The sequence below is a fragment of the Brachyistius frenatus genome, unplaced genomic scaffold, assembly GCF_029030835.1.
Source record: "Brachyistius frenatus isolate BFR_SWC_R1_liver_20210118 unplaced genomic scaffold, ASM2903083v1 Contig_46, whole genome shotgun sequence".
Taxonomy (NCBI): domain Eukaryota; kingdom Metazoa; phylum Chordata; class Actinopteri; family Embiotocidae; genus Brachyistius; species Brachyistius frenatus.
This window is the reverse complement of record NW_027210645.1, coordinates 172,209-196,197: the sequence shown is the minus strand read 5'-3', so window position 1 is coordinate 196,197 and position 23,989 is coordinate 172,209. Positions and strand designations below refer to the sequence as shown.

The following is a 23,989-nucleotide window of genomic DNA, read 5'->3' as shown; positions in this document are numbered from 1 at the left end:
ATAACATAACATAACATAACATAACATAACATAACATAACATAACATAACATAACATAACATAATATAACATAACATAACATATCATATCATATCATATCATATCATATTGTAAAATATTGTGTTGTGTCGTTTCGTATTATATCCATACATATCACATATTGTATTATTACATATTGTATCGTATCATATCATATCATATCATATCATATCATATCATATCATATCATATCATATCATATCATATCATATCATATCATATCATATCATATCATATCATATCATATCATATCATATTGTTAAATATTGTGTTGTGTTGTTTCGTATTATATCCATACATATCACATATTGTATTATTTCGTTACATATTGTACAGATCCTAGTTGTATCATTACCTGTTGTGTTGTGTTGTGTCGCATTGTTTCATATCACATTGGATCATCACATGTTGTCATTAAATATCGTATCAGAATATATCGTATTGTATCGTTACATAAAGCTAATTCAACAGCATTGAATCGACATAACTCTACCAGAGGTTGTCGTTACTCATAAAGCTTCATGTAATACGTTTTTTTCATTTTTGTCCAGTGTTTTATTTTTATAGACTGATCAAAAGATTGCTATTAAATAAATCTGTGATTTAAGAAGCGCGACGCATGAATCTGTGCACGTGACCCATCACTGAGCTGTATTCACTTTAATATCAGACACACTGTAAAAATATTATATCACTTCAGACCTGAGAATTTATTACCGTTTGTCCTCGTCAATAATACTGCAGCTTCTTTTCCAGTAACAAGCTTAAGTCATAACTCGTGAAAAAAAATACTTTGTGTTTTTGTATGTGTGTGTGTGAGAGAGTGTTTTGTCTTCCCAGCTCTGACTCATCCGCCTCGCTGTGTTTACTTATTTAGGCCAGCGAAGTTCTCTGGAAAATATGCATCGATATAACTGTCTCTTTGTGAAGCACCAGACCTCTGCAATATTTCTCACCTAGGTGAGTGTGTGCTGATGCCAGAGCGAGGCCTGCGTCGGTTAACCCTGAGCTCGCCGGGCGGCAGCAGCAGTGTGTGTGTGGGAAGAGAAAAACTGTGGGAAACCTCAGGTGTCTTTTCAAGCAAACTTCATATTTGGGAGCAGACGTTCGCTCACCGTGTGGGATGAAGATGCTCCTCCTTTGCCTCACTTTGGACTTCGCCTGTCGGTCAAGCTGTGAGGATGTTTTTGTGTTGTTTTGTGTGTCCGTCGTGGGCAACACCTGACAACTGCCCCACACAGCTGAAGTTCAGGCAGAGAGAGTGTTTTGTTGCTACAGACGACTCATCTCTGACTTCCCAAACAGGCATTAGATCTTAATATGGAGTTATGAGGCAGCTGCCTGTTGTGTGTGTGTGTGTGTGTGTGTGTGTGTGTGTGTGTGTGTGTGTGTGTGTGTGTGTGTGTGTGTGTGTGTGTGTGTGTGTGTGTGTGTGTGTGTGTGTGTGTGTGTGTGTGTGTGTGTCTGGGTCCGGAGGCCTGGTCGGCGGGGGTTATGTTCTGCATGCGGCTGCTCTTTTAACACTCTCTGTCTCCTTCTCTGGGCCCTCCAAAATAAAAAGGAAGAGGCCGCTGAATGATACGGGATGGAAAGGTGTGAGAGAACCCCTTTACATTTATGGCCTCTGTAGAGTTGGAGGAAGTGGCGCAGTAAAGTGGAGTCGCGCTCCAGAGCCTGCACTCAATTCCAAGTACATCACAGACGGAGGAGTCGGAGACGACAGGAAGAAAACAACAGGAGCAAGACGCTCCAGATGGGAAACACTGGACTCACTGTGACAATATATATATACGCGTTATAATACATAATACTGGACAGCAGCCTGGTGACTGGATATTAATACATATCAGTCTGGAGAAGAGTAGCAGCATCCTTCCTTGTTTGTTGATTTAGTGTAAATAAACTACTTCAAAACTTATAAATAAGTTGTAACAAAGCCAAAAAGGGCAGTTTCAAACAATTAAAGCCTCCTATTATATTATAAAGTTCATTCTTGACGTGTGTTGTAGATTAATTCATGTATAAGCAGCACGTGAATGTTGCAGTTGGTGACTTGTGATTACTTTCTATGCTGGAAACTTGAACAGTCTGAGGTCTGAAAATTAATATACAGAAGCAACTCAAACATGAATTTAAACACATTACTTTGGTAAAATGTTCCTTTTCCACCAACGCAGAGGAGATATACAAGGATGTGAGTACTGGTGGAAATATTCATAAAAAGTAGCAACATTACTGTGTAAAAACACTCCAATGTGGAAACATGAGCAATGAAATAAAAAAATAAAAACTCTCATGATATACTGTGTATATTATAGTTGAGATTATAATACATTATTCTGTAGAACGAAATCTAACTTCATCATACGTTTGTGCTTTGAAGTCTTAATCTGTAAAGTTACTAACTTTGATTTATTTTTAATGCTCCTACAATAATGCATTACATCATTTTCCGCTCTAACTAAAAAGTTATGAGGATCTTTATTTACAAGAGTTGCCAAAGAACGGTTGGGTATTTCTTGGTCTCCGATCTGTGATCACTTTAACCCTCTGTGGTCTGTCCAGCTGTGCACCGCAAGCACCCAGCCTCGGTTTGAAGGTTAAAAGAAACCAAACACACCTATGTTTTAGTTTGTTATTTTTCAATTTAAGGAACATATATAAATCATTCAATTACATATTACTTTTAAACTATTTTAAATATTTTGTGGAATTACTGCAGCACAAATAATAGCAGAAGTTAAGCTCCAAATGTTTGATTTTTTTTTTTTTTTACAACAGATTAGAAGATGAAAACTTTGGATTTTAGATTTATTTAAAAAAAAAAAAAAAATTTTTTTTATATATATTATATAAAATTATATCAAATAAGATGGACCAAAGTAAAAATTCCTCTTCTCTGGTCTCTCAAGAACAATCTAAGACTTAAAAGTACAATATTTTCCTCTGACATGTGCCATTTGAATTGAAGTAAAAAGCAGCAGAAAATGCAAATAAGAAAAAATTTACTAAAAAATCCAGACAGTTTGTAAACGTATTTAATTTGCATCAGTATAATATCTTATCGAGTGAATTCAGTGTGTTCCCACTGCACTAAATAAATTCAGTGTATCACCAGTGTCTTATTTTGCCAGCCACAGTTTCCTGTCCTGAAATCTCTGCAAAAACTAAAGGTGGATTTAAGCTGTCAGTAAGAAAGTGTTTCATTTCAAACAGCAGAACGAGCCTCCACCTGTCTGAAATATTAATATCACAGAGAGTCAGAGGCTCCATTATGCAAATGAAGGCATCACTTGTTCACACTTTGGCCCGGCCGAAACCGGCCTAGACTCAGTAAACACAGCTCCTCTCCATGTGGATTTGAGACAACAAAAGATTATATATATACAGCTGAGTTCAAAGGCACGGCTCTCTCCTCTCGCTTCCCTTCTTTTGTCTGCGCGCACAGCTTTGAATGCGTCGGACAGACTGTTAGAGATTTTTACTTGTCAAACTACAAATCCCAAACTTCTCCCGAGCAGCATTTTCAACAGCAAAGTCAGTCTATGAACTGTTAAGACTGTGGGAGAAAAAGTACATTTTAAAAGTTGACACGTTTATATTTATAATTCAGAAAAATCGGTTAAATTTCAGAGAGAGGTTCAGGCTGTAGTGGGGGCGGCGTTTGGAGACGCTAAAGCCGCTCGGAGAAACAAGTTGGTGTGCGCGCAAAACCACGCCCCACATCCCCATGAGGTCCCTGGGGGCCCTTAAATGAAGAGACCTCGGGAAATTTGGGAACCAGAATCCACTCGGGCCTTCCCTTAGAGACAGGGAGCCTCATCTTTACGGATTTAGGTCTAAAAACACAACTTGGAAATAATGACTTCTTCCAACCCCGACCAGCGCCTTGAGCATCTGCTCAGCGCCGTGGAGAGCGAGTTCCAGAAGGGCAGCGAGAAGGGAGACGCGTCCGAGAGGGATATTAAACTGACGCTGGATGATGCGGAGTTATGGAACAAGTTTAAAGAGTTAACCAACGAAATGATCGTCACCAAGACGGGGAGGTAGGTTACATGCAGCGGGCTGAGAGAGAAGGCCGCGGGGAGGATCTTTAGGCACAGGTTGGGCACATTTTGGCACCGCGGGTTCAGTGTAAAGACTGCTGTTTGTAAAACGGGTTAAAAAAAATGACACAAGAAGGGTTTTAATTTGACATAAAACAGACTCAAATACGTAGCGCTGTCAGAGGTGCTGCCCCGAGGCCTCGGAGGCCTTCTGGGAGTTTATACAAATGTAAACCAATCTTGTCTCATTAATAATCTTGAAAATAATCATTCTTGATAAAAAAAATAAATTTAAAAAAAATTAAAAAAAACTTTTACAAATTCCCACAAATCCCATCGTTGTTTTCTAGGAGGATGTTTCCGGTTCTCAGGGCCAGTGTCTCCGGCCTGGACCCGAACGCCATGTACTCGGTGCTGCTGGATTTCGTAGCGGCGGACAACAACCGCTGGAAATACGTGAACGGGGAGTGGGTCCCCGGCGGCAAACCGGAGCCCCAGAGCCCCAGCTGCGTCTACATCCACCCGGACTCCCCCAACTTCGGTGCGCACTGGATGAAAGCGCCCGTCTCCTTCAGCAAAGTCAAACTGTCCAATAAATTGAACGGCGGAGGACAGGTGAAGTGACAGCTCCACGCGCACAGTTAGAGCTCAAAGAAAATCATTAGCTCTGGCGATAAGAACATCTTTTTGCTCTATTAATTTAGCAATATTGTGATGATTTTAAGTATCAAACAATAGATTCAATAGATTTTTTATTTTTTATTTTTTATAGTGAGAAGTTGTTGAGATTTGAACATACAAAAGTTCCCAAAAATGTCTTCTCACAACTTTCCCTTAATTTGTACGATTTATTTAGTTTTTTAATTCATGAAAAAATAATGTGGCTCATTAGTATTAAAAAGGAAAAAAACAACAACGTAATTTTCACCTGCTATCAGTGGATTTATGTCACTTTAACTGCTGGATCTTCACTTTCATTTGAGAAAAACTCGACTAAATCAACACATTGTGTCAGATACAAACAGGAACTTTAATGTGTCCACAGATCATGCTGAATTCTCTGCACAAATACGAGCCGAGGATACACATCGTGAAGGTTGGAGGCATCCAGAAGATGATCAGCAGCCAGTCCTTCCCCGAAACCCAGTTCATCGCTGTCACCGCGTACCAGAACGAAGAGGTCAGCTGCGCCTCAGTAACACAGGTCCTCACCTTGAAAACCTCATTGGCACTCACTTAATAGTTGGACTGACATGCTGTGTCCCTCTTACAGATCACTGCTCTCAAGATAAAGCACAATCCCTTTGCTAAAGCCTTCCTGGACGCCAAAGAGAGGTACGGACTAAAAGCTCAACTGACACCTCAAATAAAGCAAATAATGTGTCGTCTAATCAACATCTAATGATGTTGTTTTTTTAATGCAGGAGCGACCATAAAGAAGTCACTGATCACAGTGGAGACAGTCAACAGCCTGGCTATTCTCAACGTGAGTTTATGAGCTGAAACAAACAAGTTTAAGATGCTCTTAACTGCTTTTAAAATCTGATGTTGTAGTGACTGATCGAAGGCATCTGGAACTCTGATTAAATCACATTGTTCTTCACATGTTCTCATGCTTGAAGCTCCGAAGTGTGACTGAGCTGTGCGTGTTGTTCCTCCACAGTCGGAGGTTGGTTCCTCCCGGGTCAGAGCCCCATCTGCCCCAGCAGCAGCCCCCCTCAGTTCAGCGGCACGGCGGGCCACTCCTCCGGCTCCTACTGCGAGCGCTACTCCAGCCTGAGGAGCCACAGAGCGGCCCCGTACCCCGGCCACTACCCCCACCGCACCCCCAGCACCAGTAAGACATCCCAAAAACTTGTATATTCAACTTATCATGTTCAACTAATTTGGTATTCATTTGTGTTTTTCTGTCTCATTTTCAGACAACTACATGGACAACACTTCAGGGACTCTGGCGACTCATGACAGCTGGTCCGCTCTTCAGATCCCCAACTCCACCGGCATGGGCACTCTGTCCCACACCACCAACTCCACATCCAACTCCAGGTGAGCCTCGTGACCACGTAAACGTTTAGATGTTATAGCTTCACATCAGTGTCACTGGAAAATTACTGGAAAAATGCTGCTTTAGAATTTTTTAAAGTGTCACCAAAATAACCAACTCTCTTGTCCCTCTCGTCCACAGTCAGTACCCGACCCTCTGGTCAGTAACCGGTAACACCCTAACCCCTTCCAGCTCGGCCTCGGGCTCCATATCCGGAGGTCTGACCTCCCAGTTCCTGCGAGGCTCTTCCTACACGGGCCTGACCTCCTCGCTGCCCGTCTCCTCTCCTTCTTCCATGTACGACCCCAGCCTGAGCGAGGTCGGGGTCGGGGAGGCCCAGTTCGAGAGCTCCATCGCCCGGCTGACGGCCACCTGGGCGCCTGTGGCTCAGAGCTACTGAGACTCGGCTGCTGTGGTTCCTATTGGTTGGAGAAATGCGGAGCAGGGATAAAGACATGAACAGAAGAACTGGAGAAGATGTGGAAATGTCAGAAGACCTGAGGATGAGGATGTCTCAGAATGAGTAGATTATGAACTTCAGGGTTGAAAAATTCATACTGACCAAAGTTGGTGTGCAAATACGGAACTTGAAAGACAATCATTAAACCTTAGAATAAACTCTTTGCTCTTAGGAAGTCCCAACGTGCTCCCCAAATCAACTGAACAATCATTGACATTTTGTTTTTATTTTTTTAACTATATAAGAAAAAAAAAAAGGGTTCTGCTAACATAAATGTGTACATGTGTGTATATAGAATAAATTAACGTCCTGTGTTTTTCCATATACATTTTTCTGATTGCAAATCCAGATGTTTCACATTCGGACCGAGAAGTGCCTTCTGCATCCTGCCTGTACATAAACTATCTATTTGTACTTGAACTCACTGTGAGTTTTATTTATGTCATTTAATAATAAATTAAAATATTTTAGTTTTTTCTCATACGTGTTTCATCTTTTCTGTTCGGCACTTTTAGCATTTCGCACAAGGATCTTAAGCACTAAAACAGTCAGTTAGATGTCTTATTTTTCCTGAAATATGAAGAACATCAAAGATAAAACACTCCGTGAGGCCAAAGGTCAAACAGGAGCCACTGTGGTTTAATTAATAGGAACAACTTGATCTTATTTTAAACCCGCAGGTTTCATCCCCAGGTGTAAGTCTCACTTTGCCCTCATGCATCAAACCTCAGCCATCAAACTTTTGGCCCTGGAATATGAGTTTTCTTTAAATAACAGCAGTGACACGGCCGCGCTAAGTGAATGTGGCTTCTCCAACATGTGACTGAGGTGATGATGGAGAAGTGTCCGGGTTAAGAAATCTATTGGAGACTTTGCCATCAGTGACACCCTTTTGTTACAATCTGCGTTGTGGTGCGACATACGGCTCACACATTCAGATCTGCATGTGAGGAAAGTCAAAGAATATGGACCCAAAATGATCACACCTGGGACTGAATTAAAGACACTCAGACTACAGCTGAGAGTCCAAAGAAGGCGCTGTAACATCAGCAGGAACATCGTGGACAGAAACCAAACTCCACTTAGTTTATCGAGCCTTTTATTTACGTAACACAAGTTAAACTACTTTGTTATAATGTTAACAATGTTCATGGTAAAGTTATCTTTTGTATAATAATCAGAAGTGCCATAACGATGTAGAGAAGTTAGAAGAGGAAAGAATAATGGAAATTAATTCATATACACCAGGTTTTAAAGTTAGTCGTCACATGAATGGACTTTTGTTTATAAGAGCTTGTAGTTTTTAACACTTCGGTCATACTGATTCAAGTTCAGAGTTTATATAACACTATGTCATTTATGAAAACACATACAGAAAAATCTATCGTGTTTTTTTCTAAATTTACAGCAGCATAGCTATAAATGGAGGAGTGCATTAAAATGTATAAAATCAAAATGATTACAATTCTGCAGTTAACTTCAAAACAATGTCATAAATTTTAGCTAAAATATATATTAAAAAAAAATAATCACAACAACCGACCAAACAACTGACGGGTAAAAAAAAAGAATAAGTCAGAACTGGCTCCAGTATGCAGGTCTTTGGGTGATTCAGCCCATACCTGAGGTTTGGCTGCACACTCATGATGTCAGCGGTGTGATGTGTGTGTGTGTGTGTGTGTGTGTGTGTGTGTGTGTGTGTGTGTGTGTGTGTGTGTGTGTGTGTGTGTGTGTGTGTGTGTGTGTGTGTGTGTGTGTGTGTGTGTGTGTCTGTCAGGCCCACAGAGGTTTCGGACCCCAACCAGTGATGGAGTGGTCCTCACCGAGGTGCAAATGAAGGCAGGCGGGTCACATGGCCGCGGGCAAACAGTAATGAAGCAGCAATGTGACCTGCAGCTGGCAGAGCGCATCACCACGGAGCAAAGGTCTCCGCATGAAAGGACGACATCTCCCAAAGCTTCACTTTGTCTCCGTCAGCTCGAACAAAGTACAGGAGAAGTCTTTGTTTACCGGGATGATCAGATCAGCAAAGTAACGAACGTCCCTTTCATTCACTCATTGTGCCCTTCTGTGTCTACAGTATGGTAACAACAGGATTAAGGTGTTGTAAAGTGGCTGCCATACAGATCATATTAACAATTTAGTCCATGCCGGCCCCTCTGCAGATATTTACGTGCAGCCACAGACTGTATATAAAAGTGGACGTAGCTTCCGGGTCTAAAAAAATCAAGGCCGATGCAGAAGTGCCTTAAGCTGCATTACCTCCACTAGAGGTTGGCTAAAAAAAAACATCCAGCTCCATAGACTCCCATTCAACGAGTCCCAACATTTTGTTAGCTAATTTCACTCTTTCTTATTAGTTTTCTCGCAATCCGTCTGAAAATAATTTCATCATTAATTAGAAAATAATAAAATATAAAAAGCTGTGTTTTGGGGGCGTGTCCATCAGTGGGTATTATCGTCACATTTCCAGTCAGATGGAGTCAGATCCTCCGTTTTTGGCTCAAAAACCGCTCCGAACTAGCGAGATGGTGACGGCCTTAGTGCGAACTCGAGGCTTCATAACAGCCGTTCACAAACCAACGGGTGACGACGCTGTTGGTTGCCGCTTGCGTGCAGCTCAAAGTTTGTGACCCTAGACTGCACACGTTGCAAGGTGCCGACTGTGCATGCGCCGGGAAAACAAAATGTATGTTTATTTTATGGACAGAGAGCATTGTGCAGCAAAAATGTGCCTCGCATGCAGTCTTGAGAACAAAGAAGTTCGTTTGTAAATGAATTAAGTCTCTGCTGGACTTTGGAGGAGCTTGGATTTGTAGATGCTTTCTATCATTGGTGCCCAAAGAAAATGGGAAGTTACAAATTCAACACAAATCTTGTTGCTTTGTTTGACCTCTTCGGGTGGGAAGGTGAAAAACTACCGTTGAAGTCTACGTAGCAGACCAACATGTACCATAATTGTGTTATGAACAGGACCGACCGGTACACACCAATCCACTAGAGGATAACATGTCAGCGTCATGTTTTGCCTCGCATGGGTGTTAAAGGTACAAGCATGTGTGCCCAGGATGGAAGGAGGGGGTCATGTGACGAACTACGACGAGAATTAAAGTCAGAGTATGAAGGAGGTCGAGGTGGTCGACTGGAACAAACACAAAACTTTGACCCCGACGACTGGGGCTCAAAACCGTGACAAAGCAAAAGTCAATGTGGTTTTCTTTGAGGTAATGTTACATACAGGTAAGGTATCATTTTACTGATGTAAAATTATTTATCTTGACCAAAACATGATCTTTTCCAAACCCTAACCAAGTAGTTTTTACTGACACGGTATCATCCAGTGGACTGAGAAGTGCTTCACATGCTTTGGTTATGATATGAGGTTGAAAGGAACCACGAGCGTATTCCTTGTCCACATTCAAAGTCTGCATCACCCAGCGCACACAGATGTGGAAATCATGAATCGGCTTTTAGGAGCTGGAAAAGGAGAGTGAATATTGACATGGATCGCTTGGCCACAAACACAACTGTTTGCCAGCAAGTTCACAATATTGACTGATGCGGTGGCCAAATAACTGAACTAATAGAAATAGCACAGGTGGAGGTGGTGGAGTAAAAGCCAGCAGATGTGGAGGTGGCTGCTGACGGGAGGAGGAGGGTCACACAACAATATGACTGAAAGGCAGAATAACACACTCATAATCATATCTAAGAAAAGGGGAGTGACTGACAGGAAAATCATTGAACAAGTATGATGACGTCAGAACTGTGACGTAGGATTTGATCTTGGGAAAGTGGACGCAGGACAGACAGGACGTAGGACAGAGGTAAATGCAGGCTCTTTACTTGGAGTTTATTCAGAGTACAAAACAAAGAGGCAGTAGACCACAGGGAGGAGGCCAAAAGACCCTAAACAGGCCAGGAAATCAAACTATCAGACTGAGGTGGCCCCTAAAGGGACAGGCAAGAGGCCGAGTCAAAAATACACAGAATAAAAACATAAAGTCAAGAGAGCACACCGGGCCGATAACGCAGCAGTCCATTATACGAAGAGCACAATGGACAAGAGCAAACTGACAGAAACACACACAGACTTTATACACAGGAGGACGGGAAGACAAGTGAAGACAGGTGGAAACAATCAGGGAGCAGGTCAGTAATCATACAGGAGGACAGGAAGTCAAGACGCCTGAAACGAGAGGAGAGGGTGAGTAACAAAATAAAACTGGAAACGAAAATCATAGATTTTGAAATATATTTTCATCTCATATGCAATATATGTGATATTCAGATACTTCTAGTATTTGATTCATTGGACCAGTAAAAACCCTATTTTTGATTACTCAGTACTCGTGCATTATATTTGGCCATCACTATGTAACACCAGTGTGTCTACAGCCTCTACCAGATACAGTACAGTGAGGATAACCCTGATGTGCCTTTCATTTGCTATTATTTACAGGATTAAAGATCGATCATGACCTCGTTTCATTCAGCTGACGACAGAAGACAAAACTTAAAGTCACTGAGCTGTTGTGTTTCATCTTCAGTGTGTTTCTGAGCCGTTGTTCAGACCCGGTGAGGAGGATGTTTGCTGACTGTCTTTGCTCAGTCTGGAGCGGTAAACAGTAGCTGCTGGGCCCGGGTCCATCTCTGCCCTCTCAGTTATGGTGTGTGTGTGTGTGTGTGTGTGTGTGTGTGTGTGTGTGTGTGTGTGTGTGTGTGTGTGTGTGTGTGTGTGTGTGTGTGTGTGTGTGTGTGTGTGTGTGTGTGTGTGTGTTGATCGGAGGACTCTGAGCTGACTGAAGTCTTTGTCTTTCATGACGACTGATCTGCTGTGTCCACCTCCGCCTGCAGCCTCTGTTGGCCTTCACTAATTGACAATTGGAGTTTGACTTTGCACATTTGGCCTCCGCTCCACCCCTGGAAGTGTGCGCTCCAAATACGCTTTACAGAGTGTGCCCGGCACCCAGGTGTGGAGGACGGAGCACCAAACAGCAGATGCAGATGCTGGGTTGGGTCAGTAGGTTTTGAGCACAGTTAGTGAGTAAAACACACAACTACTTTTTCTGTGTCTTTTAGTGGCAGAATTGGAGTTTTTTTTTAGAAAAAAAAAATGGCATGCAGACAGGAACTAAAGTCCTGTCCCCCAAGGAGTCACCATGAAAATCTACATCTGACATCCTTCGTCCCGGTGTCCCCTCACGTATCCATCGTCCCACTTCTTCCAGGAACAATCCACCGATCCGCCTCACGGACGGAGAGAGATCATGACGGTGAGTCACACTGTGCGAGGCCTTGTGGGTGATTTACGACGGGGCCGCTGCCAAAAAACAAGTCGTCAAAGTCTGGAACAGCGAGTCAGCGCGGTGGCGGGGGGGTGGGGTGTTGGGGGGTGGGGGTGGGGTGTTGTGTGTTTGCAGACCGCCCACCTCGCCCGCCCCAAGAGCCCCAGCCCCCGTCCCTCTGATGTCTGTGTGTCTTCGTTAATGAAGAAATTCTGGTACCTGGGTGAGACATTGCTCTCAGCTGAGCAGACTCTGCCTCCTCCGTGCCCTCGACCCTCTGCTCAGTCATACTGCCGCCCCACCCAACCGCAATCCCATCAGGCCTCTGGCTCAGACCTCCGGCTTCTCCAGTTACTGGAACTGCTGGAAGGTGGGCAACGAATACACCCGATCTATAGATGGATCCTTGCATTTAATACCTTTGGCAACAAGAAAGCATGCGAACGAGCCTTTCGGAGAACAAACGCAGTGATGACTTATTCACAACAAATGTTCTTTTCTAAGTGTGATTACTAGATGAAGAATACCGTGAAGTTTAGAGGAACGCTGGCTTTTTTTTCTGGCAAATTCGAACGAACTCCACGGTTAAAATAAATGCTGCAGGATCACACCAACTTACATATATATATATATATATATATATATATATATATATATAGAGAGAGAGAGAGAGAGAGAGCAACATTTTACTTTTGGGCTAATTCAGCAGGTTTACTTTCTACAAAGTAAGACACAAATATAGAGTCAAGACACTTGGCTTGAGGTGTAGTGGTCTAACGACTGCTGTGTTGCTCACCATATCCATGGCAACATGATACTTCCTCTGTCTTGTAAAATGTCACACAGGCCAACAGGTGTAATTAAATCAGGATCAATACATTTCTTGTAATGAGGAGATATGAGAGGGAATAAATGAAAGATAAAGTCTCCACATTTGCTCTGTTTGCTGAAGGTCTGTCCACCAGAGCTCCGCCTGCAGACGGAGACCCTGACTGGACAGACCCTGTCCTGATGAATTTGAGACCCAAAACTGACCTGAATCTTTACATCTTCTTCCCTCCATTTTGTGGCTGACCTTCAGCTGACCGCCAGGCTGATGTAACACTGCTTCTTTTTTTTCCTACTTTGGCTTTGTCTGCACACATATAGTACCACACATGACAACAAAGAACTGGACCAGAAAGAGAAAGAGAGAAATTGGTTAATAAATGACATTTTAGAAAATGACCAACGTGAACACAAGCTGCGCTTTACACAAACAATATGGCACAAATTTGACCCAAAACTGTCCACTTTAGTTTGAATTTCTGTTCTGTCCCTGACTTCTTGTCTATTTTTGGACAGAATTATTGAACAGCTTGCAGAAAGTAAAAAAAAAAAAAAGGTGTGAACTAAACCGCACTACTACGCAAATTCTAACTGAACTAATGGAAAGAGTGGAGAAATAAATGGAGATTAATGGTTGCCTGGAATTATAACATTAAGAATGACCAAGACAACTGAGTTTAGTGTGGAAGGTGTGTCTCATGGTGGTGAACAGAGAATCATCATCCCACTTCTGAACCTCTTTCTAGCTCGTTGAACAATTAGCAGCTTTCAGCTAATTGTTTTGGTTTTCCCTCAAACAACTTTACGGTTGTAGTTTAATCTCACTGCTCTCATCGGTGTCGGCTCCATTTGCAACTGGTAGCTGTGGGAATAATTATGATACACTGTGGACACGGATGCGGTCTGATAAACCCACTGTTAGTGACTATCAGCTAAAGAGCCAGATGTTTTCTACAGGTGGTGGTGGAGACCAAAACAAAAGTAAAACCAGAGTTTATGTCAAAATAGTGGTCAAAAATGAGAAGTAATGCTACGATGTGTCTGCTTTTGCATTCTTTGATGAGGAGCAAACATTTTACCAGATGGTTTTGGTGAAGAGGGAGCTGAGAAAAAAGGCACGGCTTTTGATTTACCGGTTGATCTACGTTCCAACGCTCACCTGTGGACTTTGAGTCGGGACAAAGAGACCGAGATTGCGGATACAAGAGGTTTCAGTGAGTTTCCTCGAGGAGACAGTGGAGCTCAGCCTTAGACGTACAAGGACTCCAACATTAAGATGGACCTCGGAGTAGAGCCGCTGCTTCTTCTTGTTGAAAGGAGCCAGTTGAGGTGGTTCAGCATCTGATGAGGACACGTCCCGGGCGTCTTTCTTCGAAGGGTGTCCTACTGATGGGAGACTCAACACACTGAAGGGATTGTATATGTTATCTCAGCTCAAGAGGAGCTGAGACATGTTGCTGGGGAGAAAGGGGGGGGGGGGGACATCTGGGCTCAACCTGCTGCAACCACAACCCAACTCAACCCAGCCCGAGTCTGAGAAAATGGATGGATGGATGGATGGATGGATGGAGGGATGGATGGATGATGAATTGTATGCAGGATTGTACAATTTGCAGCACATTGATTAAAACATGCCCACAAAAACACATCTATAAACTCCCCCAAAATTGCATTTATTTGTTCTATAATGTGACCTCTAACTGAACCTTTACCTCATCAGTCCCACGCAAATCCTGCCTTGCTGAAGCTGAGGTGCTCAGCAGTCATGTGTGTAAGTAGTGCTGGAAACCAGGTTTAAATGTTGAAGAGGTTCATTACTCTCCAATTCAAACTGTTGTGATTGTAGTAAGGACTGAGCACCACCTCAATAAAACAAGATGCTCAACTCTCTAATTTGTCTCACATCAAACCTACATTTGAACATGTTCCCTTTTCTTTCCTCTGCAACGAGCAGGTCAGTCTGGACAAAAACACTTTAACCCGCTGCGACAGCTTTTCAACGTGTTTTTGAACTACGTGAGCATTTTCACACATTAGGTGGAGCCACTGGCCAACAGGAGCTAATGTATGTTTCCTCTGGTCGCCTCAGTGACGGTGACAGACTCTCACCATCCTGACACAACAGTCCAGTTTGCTGTGGACAGTCACACAAGCTGGAAAGACTTGTAAGCAAACTGGTCCTCAGTGGAGTAACATTTAGCGGAGGTGCATGATATCCAGTGTGGTCTGAGTGAGAAAACGTGGCGACTCATTGGTGGCGACGTGCTGATTGTCCTCACAGACGATCATTTAGTCACACAAATGAAGTGGACATTTGAAGAGGACTCTGCTGTACATGAATGTGGCCGAATGAGGATTTATCTGGGTGACTTGTCAGTTTTAATACAAGTTAATGGTACAACTCCAGCTTTACATCCATTCACAAATATAAAGGGACATTTTACACGTTGAATTCGGTTTACAGCTCAAGGTCTTTACATTTATTATGCGGTAACTGTCAGTAAAGTGATGTCACATGAGTCGCTGGTCTCTGAGGACTGCAAGGTTTAAAATGAAAGACAAAAAACCTGGCCCCGATCTCTGCTCCGGGCTTCATGCTCCGGGCTTCATGCTTCATGCTTCATGCTTCATGCTCCGGGCTTCATGCTCCATGCTCCGGGCTTCATGCTCCATGCTGCAGGCTTCATGCTTCATGCTCCGGGCTTCATGCTCCATGCTGCAGGCTTCATGCTCCATGCTCCGGGCTTCATGCTGCGGGCTTCATGCTGCAAGGCTTCATGCTCCATGCTCCGGGCTTCATGCTGCAAGGCTTCATGCTCCATGCTCAATGCTGCAGGCTTCAAAATGAACGCGTTTTTACACCCTCATTTTAAAAAGTACAATAAATATACTGATGGCTTCCATCCAGCAGCAGTTCAGTGGTACGATGTGAAAAATACACACTTCTGCGTGGACTTGAACAACTTATTTGGTGTGATGTGTGTTGTGCAACAGCTGCAGCGTCCTCATGTACTGTTGCAGGTAGTTTGTGTACAATTGGACATACTACTTGAACTTTGACCCACTTGTCGTATCTGTCGCGATCCGTAGCGCGACGTTTGTATAAAAAGAAAAAGGATGTGATTTGAAACGCTTCCTTCCTTTTATTGCCTCTTCCTCTTCTTCCCCTCCTCCTCCTCCTCCTTTTATGGGCGGAGCATCGGCGCCACCAGCTGTCTCTGCGGCTCAGTTGATGTGACGTATCTTCTGCGCAAAGGATTGTGGGTTAGAACAGAATACGACCAGATGTAGTAGAACATCTGGTACTTTTGGCATCCTACGTTCAACATAGTAAGTATCGGGACGTACTAAAAAAAAACCGTTTGGCATACTAAATAGTTTGGTAGTCTGGACACTGGGACACAGAGTTGCATTGTGGGTAATGTAGGTGCCAGACTGTCACGAGGAAGAACAAAGCATAGTTCAGCTGCATCATTTTTTAAAAACTTTTCTTTGTTACTCCTGCAGTGAGCACAACCTCCGAAATCATCATCTGCAGTAACTCTAAAAACTACATCCACTCGTCATAACCTGTCACTTATAACTAGTTGTAGCTGCTGCTTTCTTATTGGCTCAAACACACATTTGATGGCATGTTACATTTCTGTCAATCGTGATCATACGTGCTTACTGACATGGAGCTAAAACCAGCTGCACTTAAAAAAAAAAAAAAAAAATCACAGCCAAATTCCCCTTAATATCATGATCACTTCTAATATAAATATCATAATATCGCTATATGGACAATATTAGGTTTATGCCATTTTAACATGTCATTTGCTACAATGAATAATGATGAATTTCACAGAAATGAAAACTTCAAAAAAAATGTGAAGCCAATGTTTCTGATGAGTAATTAAAAACAAAAGAAAACACTAGAGATGAATGTAGAGTGAATCCTTGCATCTGATTGGCTCCACCTGAGCTTGTGCACTCGATTACTTGTAAACATTAAAGAGCTGCTGTTAAAGTTTACTCTTACAATTCACTGCGTTTCTCACTCAATGATTTCAAGCTGAGATAAACTGACATCTTCTCCAACGTCCAGTCAGATTTACAGGATTCCTCCTCACCAACTCAGCCTCTCTTCAAACCTGAAGGAAAACACTGCTCTCTAGTGGCTGGAAGTTCAATTAAAACCCTTTTCCAGCCGGTTCTTTGTGTCTTCTGACACATACGTCTGATAAATACACAAAGTAAAACACTTAATGTGCAGATAGATGACTTGGCTTGTTTTACATATGAACTTTGAAGGCCGCGTCTTCCAAAGAAGCTCCACATCAGGACGTCCAGCATCAAGCAGCCAACATACACGTCTGTGGCCGGTGGTCTTCGTTTGTCCAAACGTGACGCCGGGGCCTCGCGAAGTCTCCCGTCTCGGCCTTGAACTCTTCAAGTTTGTGAGCTTCCAAATTCACAGCCTGTAAAAGCTCCGTCCACCATCAGAAAAACTGAAACGCGCTCTGATTTTAAACTCCTTTATTAGAAAAAAAAAAATCCAGAAACATCTTTAAATACCGAGACGACGTGCAAAGGGAGAACGATGCAGTTACGTTTATCAAACCTGTCGTCATGGGAACAAAAACCTAAACACTGAAGACGTGGACGGTAACAGGAGCACGTCCGGTATAGAGAGGTGGAGGGCCGGGGGGCTCGCCTGGTGGGGAGATGGAGGAGGGGGTGGAGGGGTGGAGGGTGGCTCCCATGTGGTTCACATGACTGCTGATGTCACTGCAGGTGAAGGCGAGTCTCAGCTGAACTTGGCTTTAGAGAAATCCATCTCTGGGTGCTGAGACATGAACCTGCAGACAGAAGGAACGACGACGGTTTAGGAATGTAAGAAAAATAACACGTCCTTTTTAGTTCTTTTATTTTCAATCAAAAATGTGTAAAATTGTTGTTCCTGAACACCAAACAAAAGTGTTTCTTTTTCACTGCTGCTGCTGGACAGAAGAATCAGTGTGTTTATTGAGTCTGTTAAACAGAGGAGACAAAAACAGGTTGATTTGTGGGTAAAATAATGAAAGCTGCAGGTGTTTGGCGGGTGACGTGTTCACATGTTGAGGTCATTTCCGGTCAGTGCAGATCAGCGTCATGAGATTTGAAACAACACTTCTCTGTCAAACTCCTGGACGCCAGTCAGAGTCCGAACATGGAAGGACACTATTTGTTAGTGTACCAGGGGAAGTGTGTGATTTGGACCGTGGCATCAGACCGCTTCTCTCTTGCTGGTGTACTTCTGGGCTGTTAAAGAGGCCTTTGTTTGTAACCTGCAGCGCCTCCATCTGGCCGAGCAGTGAACTGCGCGTTCCCTCGGCGATGACGCCATCACACAACACATCTGATTGGACGGACATGATGTGGAGTTTGTGTCAGCAAAGAAATTCAGAGACCAATTATCTCTGCAGCGGTGGAGCACCCCCCCCCCCACCACCACCACCACCACCTTACAAAACTAAACAAGCTCCTGAGAGGCAGCTTTAACAAGCCTCCAGAGGAAGTGGGCTTCAACAGAGGAGGAAGAGGAGGCGTTGACATGGAGCACGGACTCGGAGGAGATGACTGTCCCCAAAACTACTCGCATCACAGTCTGAGGTCTGAATGTTACGTTCCAGTTAACCGTGGCAAACCGTTCAGGAAGGTTCCTGCGTCGGCGTCGACACACACACACACACACACACACACACACACACACACACACACACACACACACACACACACACACACACACACACACACACACACACACACACACACACACTCTGTTTTCCTGCAGCTCTGTGTTGGAGGTATGAAGGAGAGAATCATTCTTTAAAAGGCAAATTGAAGCCAAACACTGGAGCTTTTATGTTTCAGGTCATTTACTGGGACTTTATGGCTGTTGGTCAGTTTGGAGAGTCGATTGTTCACCAATCACAAGGTTGGCAGTTTGAGCCCCAGTTCCTCCTAACTAACATGCTTAAGTGTCCTTGGGCAAGACACCGAATGCCAAGTTGGTCCAAACGGCAGGCAGCACCTTGTGGTGAGGAAATGTGTGTGTGAGAGGGTGAATGGGAGGCAAACTGTAAAAGCACTTTGAGATTGTGAATTTAAATAGAACTTCATTTTACTGCTCCGTCGAAGTCGGCTTGCAAAGACTCGTTTGACCTCAATAATTCAGCAGCTAGCCGTGTAATACCAGACCCACATTCACCAGGCGAGGATCTGGGTCTGACCAGGCTTCTCTGAGGATTGTGTCCAGTCATTGTAATCTACTGGGTGTAGACCTCGGGGTAATTCTGACGCTGTCGGAGGAGCCTTCAACCAATCAGTATTGATCACCGTATGACGCACGTCATTGCCAAACCTCACCAGCCACGTAAATGACCTCCGATCTGCTCGCATCGCTTCATCGAGCCGGACAACCAAAAACTACATGTACAAACACTTTAATTCGCCTTCCTCACACGACATATCTTTTTTTATTTTGATAAATAGCAACTACAATTTAAACATGCTACAAACAAAACTCCATGATATTAAATAACGCGGCTGAAAAACTGATGAAATCTTTTGACTTTCCATGTCCGCAATACACTTTTTAAAATTCCCTGATATCCCAGGAGCAGTGGGAACGCTGTTCCTGTCAGGTGAAAATCTAAACTGATGTCATATGTCCATTCAAACCATAAAAACTGCTCGAGTGTGTATTTTCTGACTGTAGTTGCACAAACTCGACAGGCAACTCTCCCCGTTCTTATAACGCTGAATCCAGACGGTTTGTCTGAAGAAGACGAGGTGAACTGGACGGGTTTATCACTCAGCAGTGGTCCGACACTTACTTTTTAAGAATGTCTTGTTTCTTCTGCTCTTCAGATGTGGGCAGACCCATCGATTTCTGCCTCTGGTCGTACATCATCTTCTCCACCATCCCGCGCGTCTCTCCGTCCAGGTCTGACAGCTGCTCGGCGGGAAACACGCAGCGAGGACGAGACGAAGATGAAGCAGCATTCGTCTTTGCGTTTCTGTTATAATAAACTGTTTTCTCCGTGCTTTACCTTCGAGTTCTCAGGACACACTTTCTTGGTGTTGATCTCTGGATCTGTGGTAACGATCTTGCTCCACCACTCCATTTTATTGATCTGAAATCAAACAGCACGACTCGACGCCATCACTTCACAGCCCTCCAGAAAGATCGATCACAACACAGACAATCAAACAACAGAAACACTGACGTTGAGATGGAAATGACTAAAATACTCGTGAAATGATATGTCCCTGCAGCGAGTTCATTTTACTCTTACAAGAAACCTTAAAATGATCCGGTTCTATTTTAGACATTTAAGAACTTTGGCAAGTGTTTAAAGGTCCCAAATAAGTAGGAAATACTAGTTTTTAGATCAAATGACTTGAAATCTTTGTACAGAACAGTACAAGTGAAATACAATGAATTTTAGAAAATTATTATTTATTCTATTCTTTTGTATCTTTAATTTTAGCACACTGGAAAAATGAAGACCAAGCAACAAAAGAAAAATAAATCACTTATTCAAGTGGAAATGACTTCATACGGGTGAAGTAGCGACTTGAAACAAGTTAATAAGTAGCAATAAACCGATATTAAATTCAAAACCAGACCTTAATCTTTACAGTTTATGCTTCTCATTCAACCATTCACACACCAATCTTGGGATTCAGTCTTCAGCGTGTGGACTGGAGGAACCTTTCAAATACTGAGAAACCTGCTCTACCCTCTGAACCACGGCCGCCACAGAACATTTAATCAACATAACCTACCATGAATTCAAAGACAGAAACTAGTACAGAACTTTTAAAACCAGTAAATGAAGCTCATATTTCCAGATCTGAGGTTTGTAATCTTTGCAGGCACAGAACAATTTGCAGTGTGTTGCTTAAAATGAGACGTTCCTGTCCTGACACGGCGCTTAAAATCAGTATCCTGGAGCCTTGATGTGGATGTTTTACAGACATGTCACTATGTAGTTAAAAGTAACTGAAAGACAAAGACGTTCTTCAAGAAAAGTCAAGAGAAATTTAGTTGCTTGAATTAAGTTAAATGATTCGCCTGAGAAAACACTGGACGATCCATTTAAACTAAAAACAAGACCGACTACATTATAAATCTAAATTTATTTGAATTTGGTTAGATCTACACTTTTTGCAGTGCGACGATAGAAACATTAACAGCTGGAGGTGTTTTTCTCACCTTTTCCAGGTGGACTGTGACCACCTTTCCGTCGTCGAGGAGCCAGGAGCTCTCCTCCACCTTCACCTCGTTGTACAGCTGGCCTTCAATGACAGGAGGGTGTCCCTTCAGGCCCACTTTGATGGAGCGGCGCTGGATGTCCACCACCACATCTCTGCCCTTAATGCGGAACTTCACGTCGAACGGCACCACCAGCTGTGGGAGGACGACACACGTGAAGACTTACAGAAAAGCAGGCGTTTCTCCGTGAAGCTGTACGAAGTGAATACACGGCGAGGGTCGCAAAACACCTGGTAGTAAATGACAAGAACATTTTCAACACTGAATGAAATACAAGGTCTGTTCAAAAAAAAAAAAAAAAAAAAAAGTCGTCACCATTAAAACCCTTTAAAGAATCCTAGTTTTGGGAAAATCATTAGTTGCTGTCAATCAAACTAAGCTTCTTTTTTTTTAAATGGTGAAATTGGTCCCCAAATTTTAGATTTAAAAAAAAAGGCAGATAAAATCATTTCAGCTGAAGTAAATCTTCCATCAGGATGCCGGATTTCACTCCAATCAAACTAACTTAGTTTTGATCACAGACTTGTCCGAGTTGTTTTGCTGCAGCCACCGAGTCTCTCAGCATCTACCGACAGTCTGCATGGGAGGCGTTTAGGGAACACTGGGAGACTACAGTGTCTACCAATGTCTGCATGGGAGGCGTTTAGGGGGCATCAGTAAGTTGTAGCTACAGAAAATAAGCTGGTTTACACTCTCCCCCCTCCAACCTGCAGGAGTCACGGCATCCACCGCCACCAGTAGGTTCTCAACCTGCACATATGAAGTGCACATGTCAAGCTGAAGTGACTCCTGCAAACCACACGGGACGTTCTGCAAACAGCAGACGTCGTGGAGGTCCAGCAGCTGGGACGCAGCGATACGTATTACTAAATATTTTCTTGAGGGTTGAACACTTTCTCCATGCGTGATGCAGGTCAAGAGGCCGCCAGAGTGAAGTTACTGCGTGCAAGATCACCGGCTCTTAATCGGAGGGCAATTTAACTCGTCGGCCTCGTGTCCGAAGAAGAACTTCCATCACTACAATACAACTGGTAACATTTCTGGATCACTTTCAACACAGAAGACACACAAGAATACAAACATCACTGCCGGATGTCTTTGTGTGCAGTTTATCCATTAATCACAACAGCTGAGGAACTGGCAAAGCTACAACTTACTACCAGACATGGTTCAGGCAGGTTTCACCGTCAGAATAACTGCTGCGTGTTTTTCCAAAAATGTCTGGAAATCTGTCTGAAGCTGAGATCAGACGAGATGTTATCCGTCTGGGCTGAAGACAAGACAGCAGCATCTTAACACAACTTCCTGTGCGCTCTCTATCGTGTTCGTACGGAGGCTTTTTCCACAGCGGTCTCGGCGACACCTTCACGTACTCTTAGATGCTCGTTAACACAAGATGGTGACCTGAAGTCACAGGAACTCACATCGACTTCAGACAGGCTCTGAGTCCACTTGTAGTCGGGCAGGTCGGCTCCGTTTCCTGCGTTGGGCTTCAGCTTGTCTTTGTCCTTCTCGTCCTCCTCTCCTTCAGAGTCAGACTGGAGGGAACGGAAACGGAGAAAGTCAACGAAACCATATTTCACACGTCAACATTTCACCAGCCGATCACTCACCCCCTTCTCCTTCTCCGCTTTCTCCTTTTCTGCTTTGTCAGATGTCGTTTCTGAGTTTTCTGTCGAAGTCTTCACTTTCTCGTCTTCTTTCTTCTTCTATCGTATAAAACCACACGAATACAATCATTTAATACACAGGAGAAGCGTGTGGATTCACCTGGGAGAGTATTGATGCGTCATGGCTTCACCTGGTCCAGCTCGGACTGAAGCTTCTCTGCTTCTTCATCCGTCAGCTCCTGAATCCTGGGACCGTCCCCATCCTCCACCTCCACCTCCTCCTCCTTCTTCTTCGTCTCCTCCTCCGCCAGCTTGGCCGCTCTTTCGGCTTTCTCTTTCTTTTCCTTCTCCTGTTTCGTCTGCTTCTGCTTGTGGGTCCTCAGCGCGAGATTACTGTGGTGAGCAAACGCATCCTTGACGAGCTGAAGACAACAGGGGGGGAGTCAGAAACCAGGGATGAGCGGCGGCGTCCCTCCGTCACCGAACAGGACCCAAACTCTCAAATGTCCCCCGAAGCTGTGGAGAGATGAACGGGCTCACCTGCTCTGCAGAACCGACATCTCCACCCGTGAAGAAATCAGTTTTACGACGCAGGAAGCTGAAAAATGTGTTTACCAACTGTTGGAAATAAAAGATTTAAAAAAAAAAAAAAAGAGTCACAAATTCTGTCACATTTGAACTTCATGGATAACTTTCTGATAATTCAAGTCTTCCTTTATTATCCAATGACATTTCCTCCAGAAGTTTCTGTCATCAGGAGCATCATGTTCACATGTGAACTCGGAGAAGGAATCTATCACAACACATTCGTCCTGAAACACGAACCTAACAATTAAACCGCATTTAATATAAGAGCTTAAAAAATAAAAAAAAAATAAAAAAGGCAGCAAACTCAGGTTTTGATGACATTTCGTGCCGCTTTGACAGCCAACATGTCTGCTGATGTTACCCGGCCGGCAGGTTGTCGTCCGGGCCGGCAAGACGGCTTTTTAATTAAAAACAAACAAATTGTCCTAAAACTCGCAGAATAAATAAAAACCCGTTTTCCGTGACGTGACTGCTGCCTGGCGTCCACCGGGCTAACCACGTTAGCTCCAACGTTAGCACGTCGGGCGGACTCACCCACCTCTTGTACGCCTCCTTCGTGTTGTTGCGCCATAACAAGCAACATGCCGTCATACTTCTCTTCATCGTCACTCATACTGGCGGGTTAAGAAAAGCTGGATGAAAGCGTTGGACGGGTGAACGTCAAGAATAAAGTTAAATGTGCGCGACTGGAAGGCCAGGAGAGTCACGCTACACACACACGCTTCCTGGAAACAAACCCCACCCCCGTCTTGATTTGACCAATTGAAGCAATGGATTCTAA

The 23,989-nt window shown here is 43.5% G+C and overlaps 2 protein-coding genes across 2 annotated transcripts; one reads left to right on the top strand and one right to left on the bottom strand.

The window, feature by feature from the left end:
• Nucleotides 1-3,900: 3,900 nt before the first annotated feature.
• tbxta (T-box transcription factor Ta) lies at nt 3,901-6,529 on the top strand. Its single transcript, XM_069703355.1, has 8 exons — nt 3,901-4,085; nt 4,436-4,700; nt 5,131-5,265; nt 5,359-5,420; nt 5,510-5,571; nt 5,749-5,922; nt 6,008-6,131; nt 6,271-6,529. The coding sequence occupies exons 1-8, from the start codon at nt 3,901-3,903 to the stop codon at nt 6,527-6,529; spliced, it is 1,266 nt and encodes a 421-aa protein (XP_069559456.1).
• A 10,677-nt stretch (nt 6,530-17,206) lies between these two features.
• Nucleotides 17,207-23,922, bottom strand: nudc (nudC nuclear distribution protein). The gene is made up of 9 exons (XM_069703366.1): nt 23,747-23,922; nt 23,161-23,238; nt 22,812-23,042; nt 22,624-22,719; nt 22,435-22,548; nt 20,951-21,145; nt 19,782-19,865; nt 19,566-19,684; nt 17,207-17,546 (listed from the first exon to the last, which is right to left on the bottom strand). Exons 1-9 carry the CDS (start codon nt 23,819-23,821, stop codon nt 17,495-17,497), a joined length of 1,044 nt encoding a protein of 347 aa, XP_069559467.1. The 5' UTR covers nt 23,822-23,922; the 3' UTR covers nt 17,207-17,494.
• Nucleotides 23,923-23,989: the final 67 nt, after the last annotated feature.

Excerpts from the sequence above, each read along its gene's own strand:
- tbxta (XM_069703355.1), top strand. The coding sequence starts at position 3,901 with ATGACTTCTTCCAACCCCGACCAGCGCCTTGAGCATCTGCTCAGCGCC. Across the intron at positions 4,086-4,435 it reads ATCGTCACCAAGACGGGGAG|GAGGATGTTTCCGGTTCTCA; the intron begins GTAGGTTACATG and ends GTTGTTTTCTAG. Across the intron at positions 5,572-5,748 it reads ACAGCCTGGCTATTCTCAAC|TCGGAGGTTGGTTCCTCCCG; the intron begins GTGAGTTTATGA and ends GTTCCTCCACAG.
- nudc (XM_069703366.1), bottom strand. The coding sequence starts at position 23,821 with ATGAGTGACGATGAAGAGAAGTATGACGGCATGTTGCTTGTTATGGCG. Across the intron at positions 23,239-23,746 it reads ACGAAGGAGGCGTACAAGAG|TTGGTAAACACATTTTTCAG; the intron begins GTGGGTGAGTCC and ends TATTTCCAACAG. Across the intron at positions 21,146-22,434 it reads AGAGCCTGTCTGAAGTCGAT|CTGGTGGTGCCGTTCGACGT; the intron begins GTGAGTTCCTGT and ends GTCCTCCCACAG.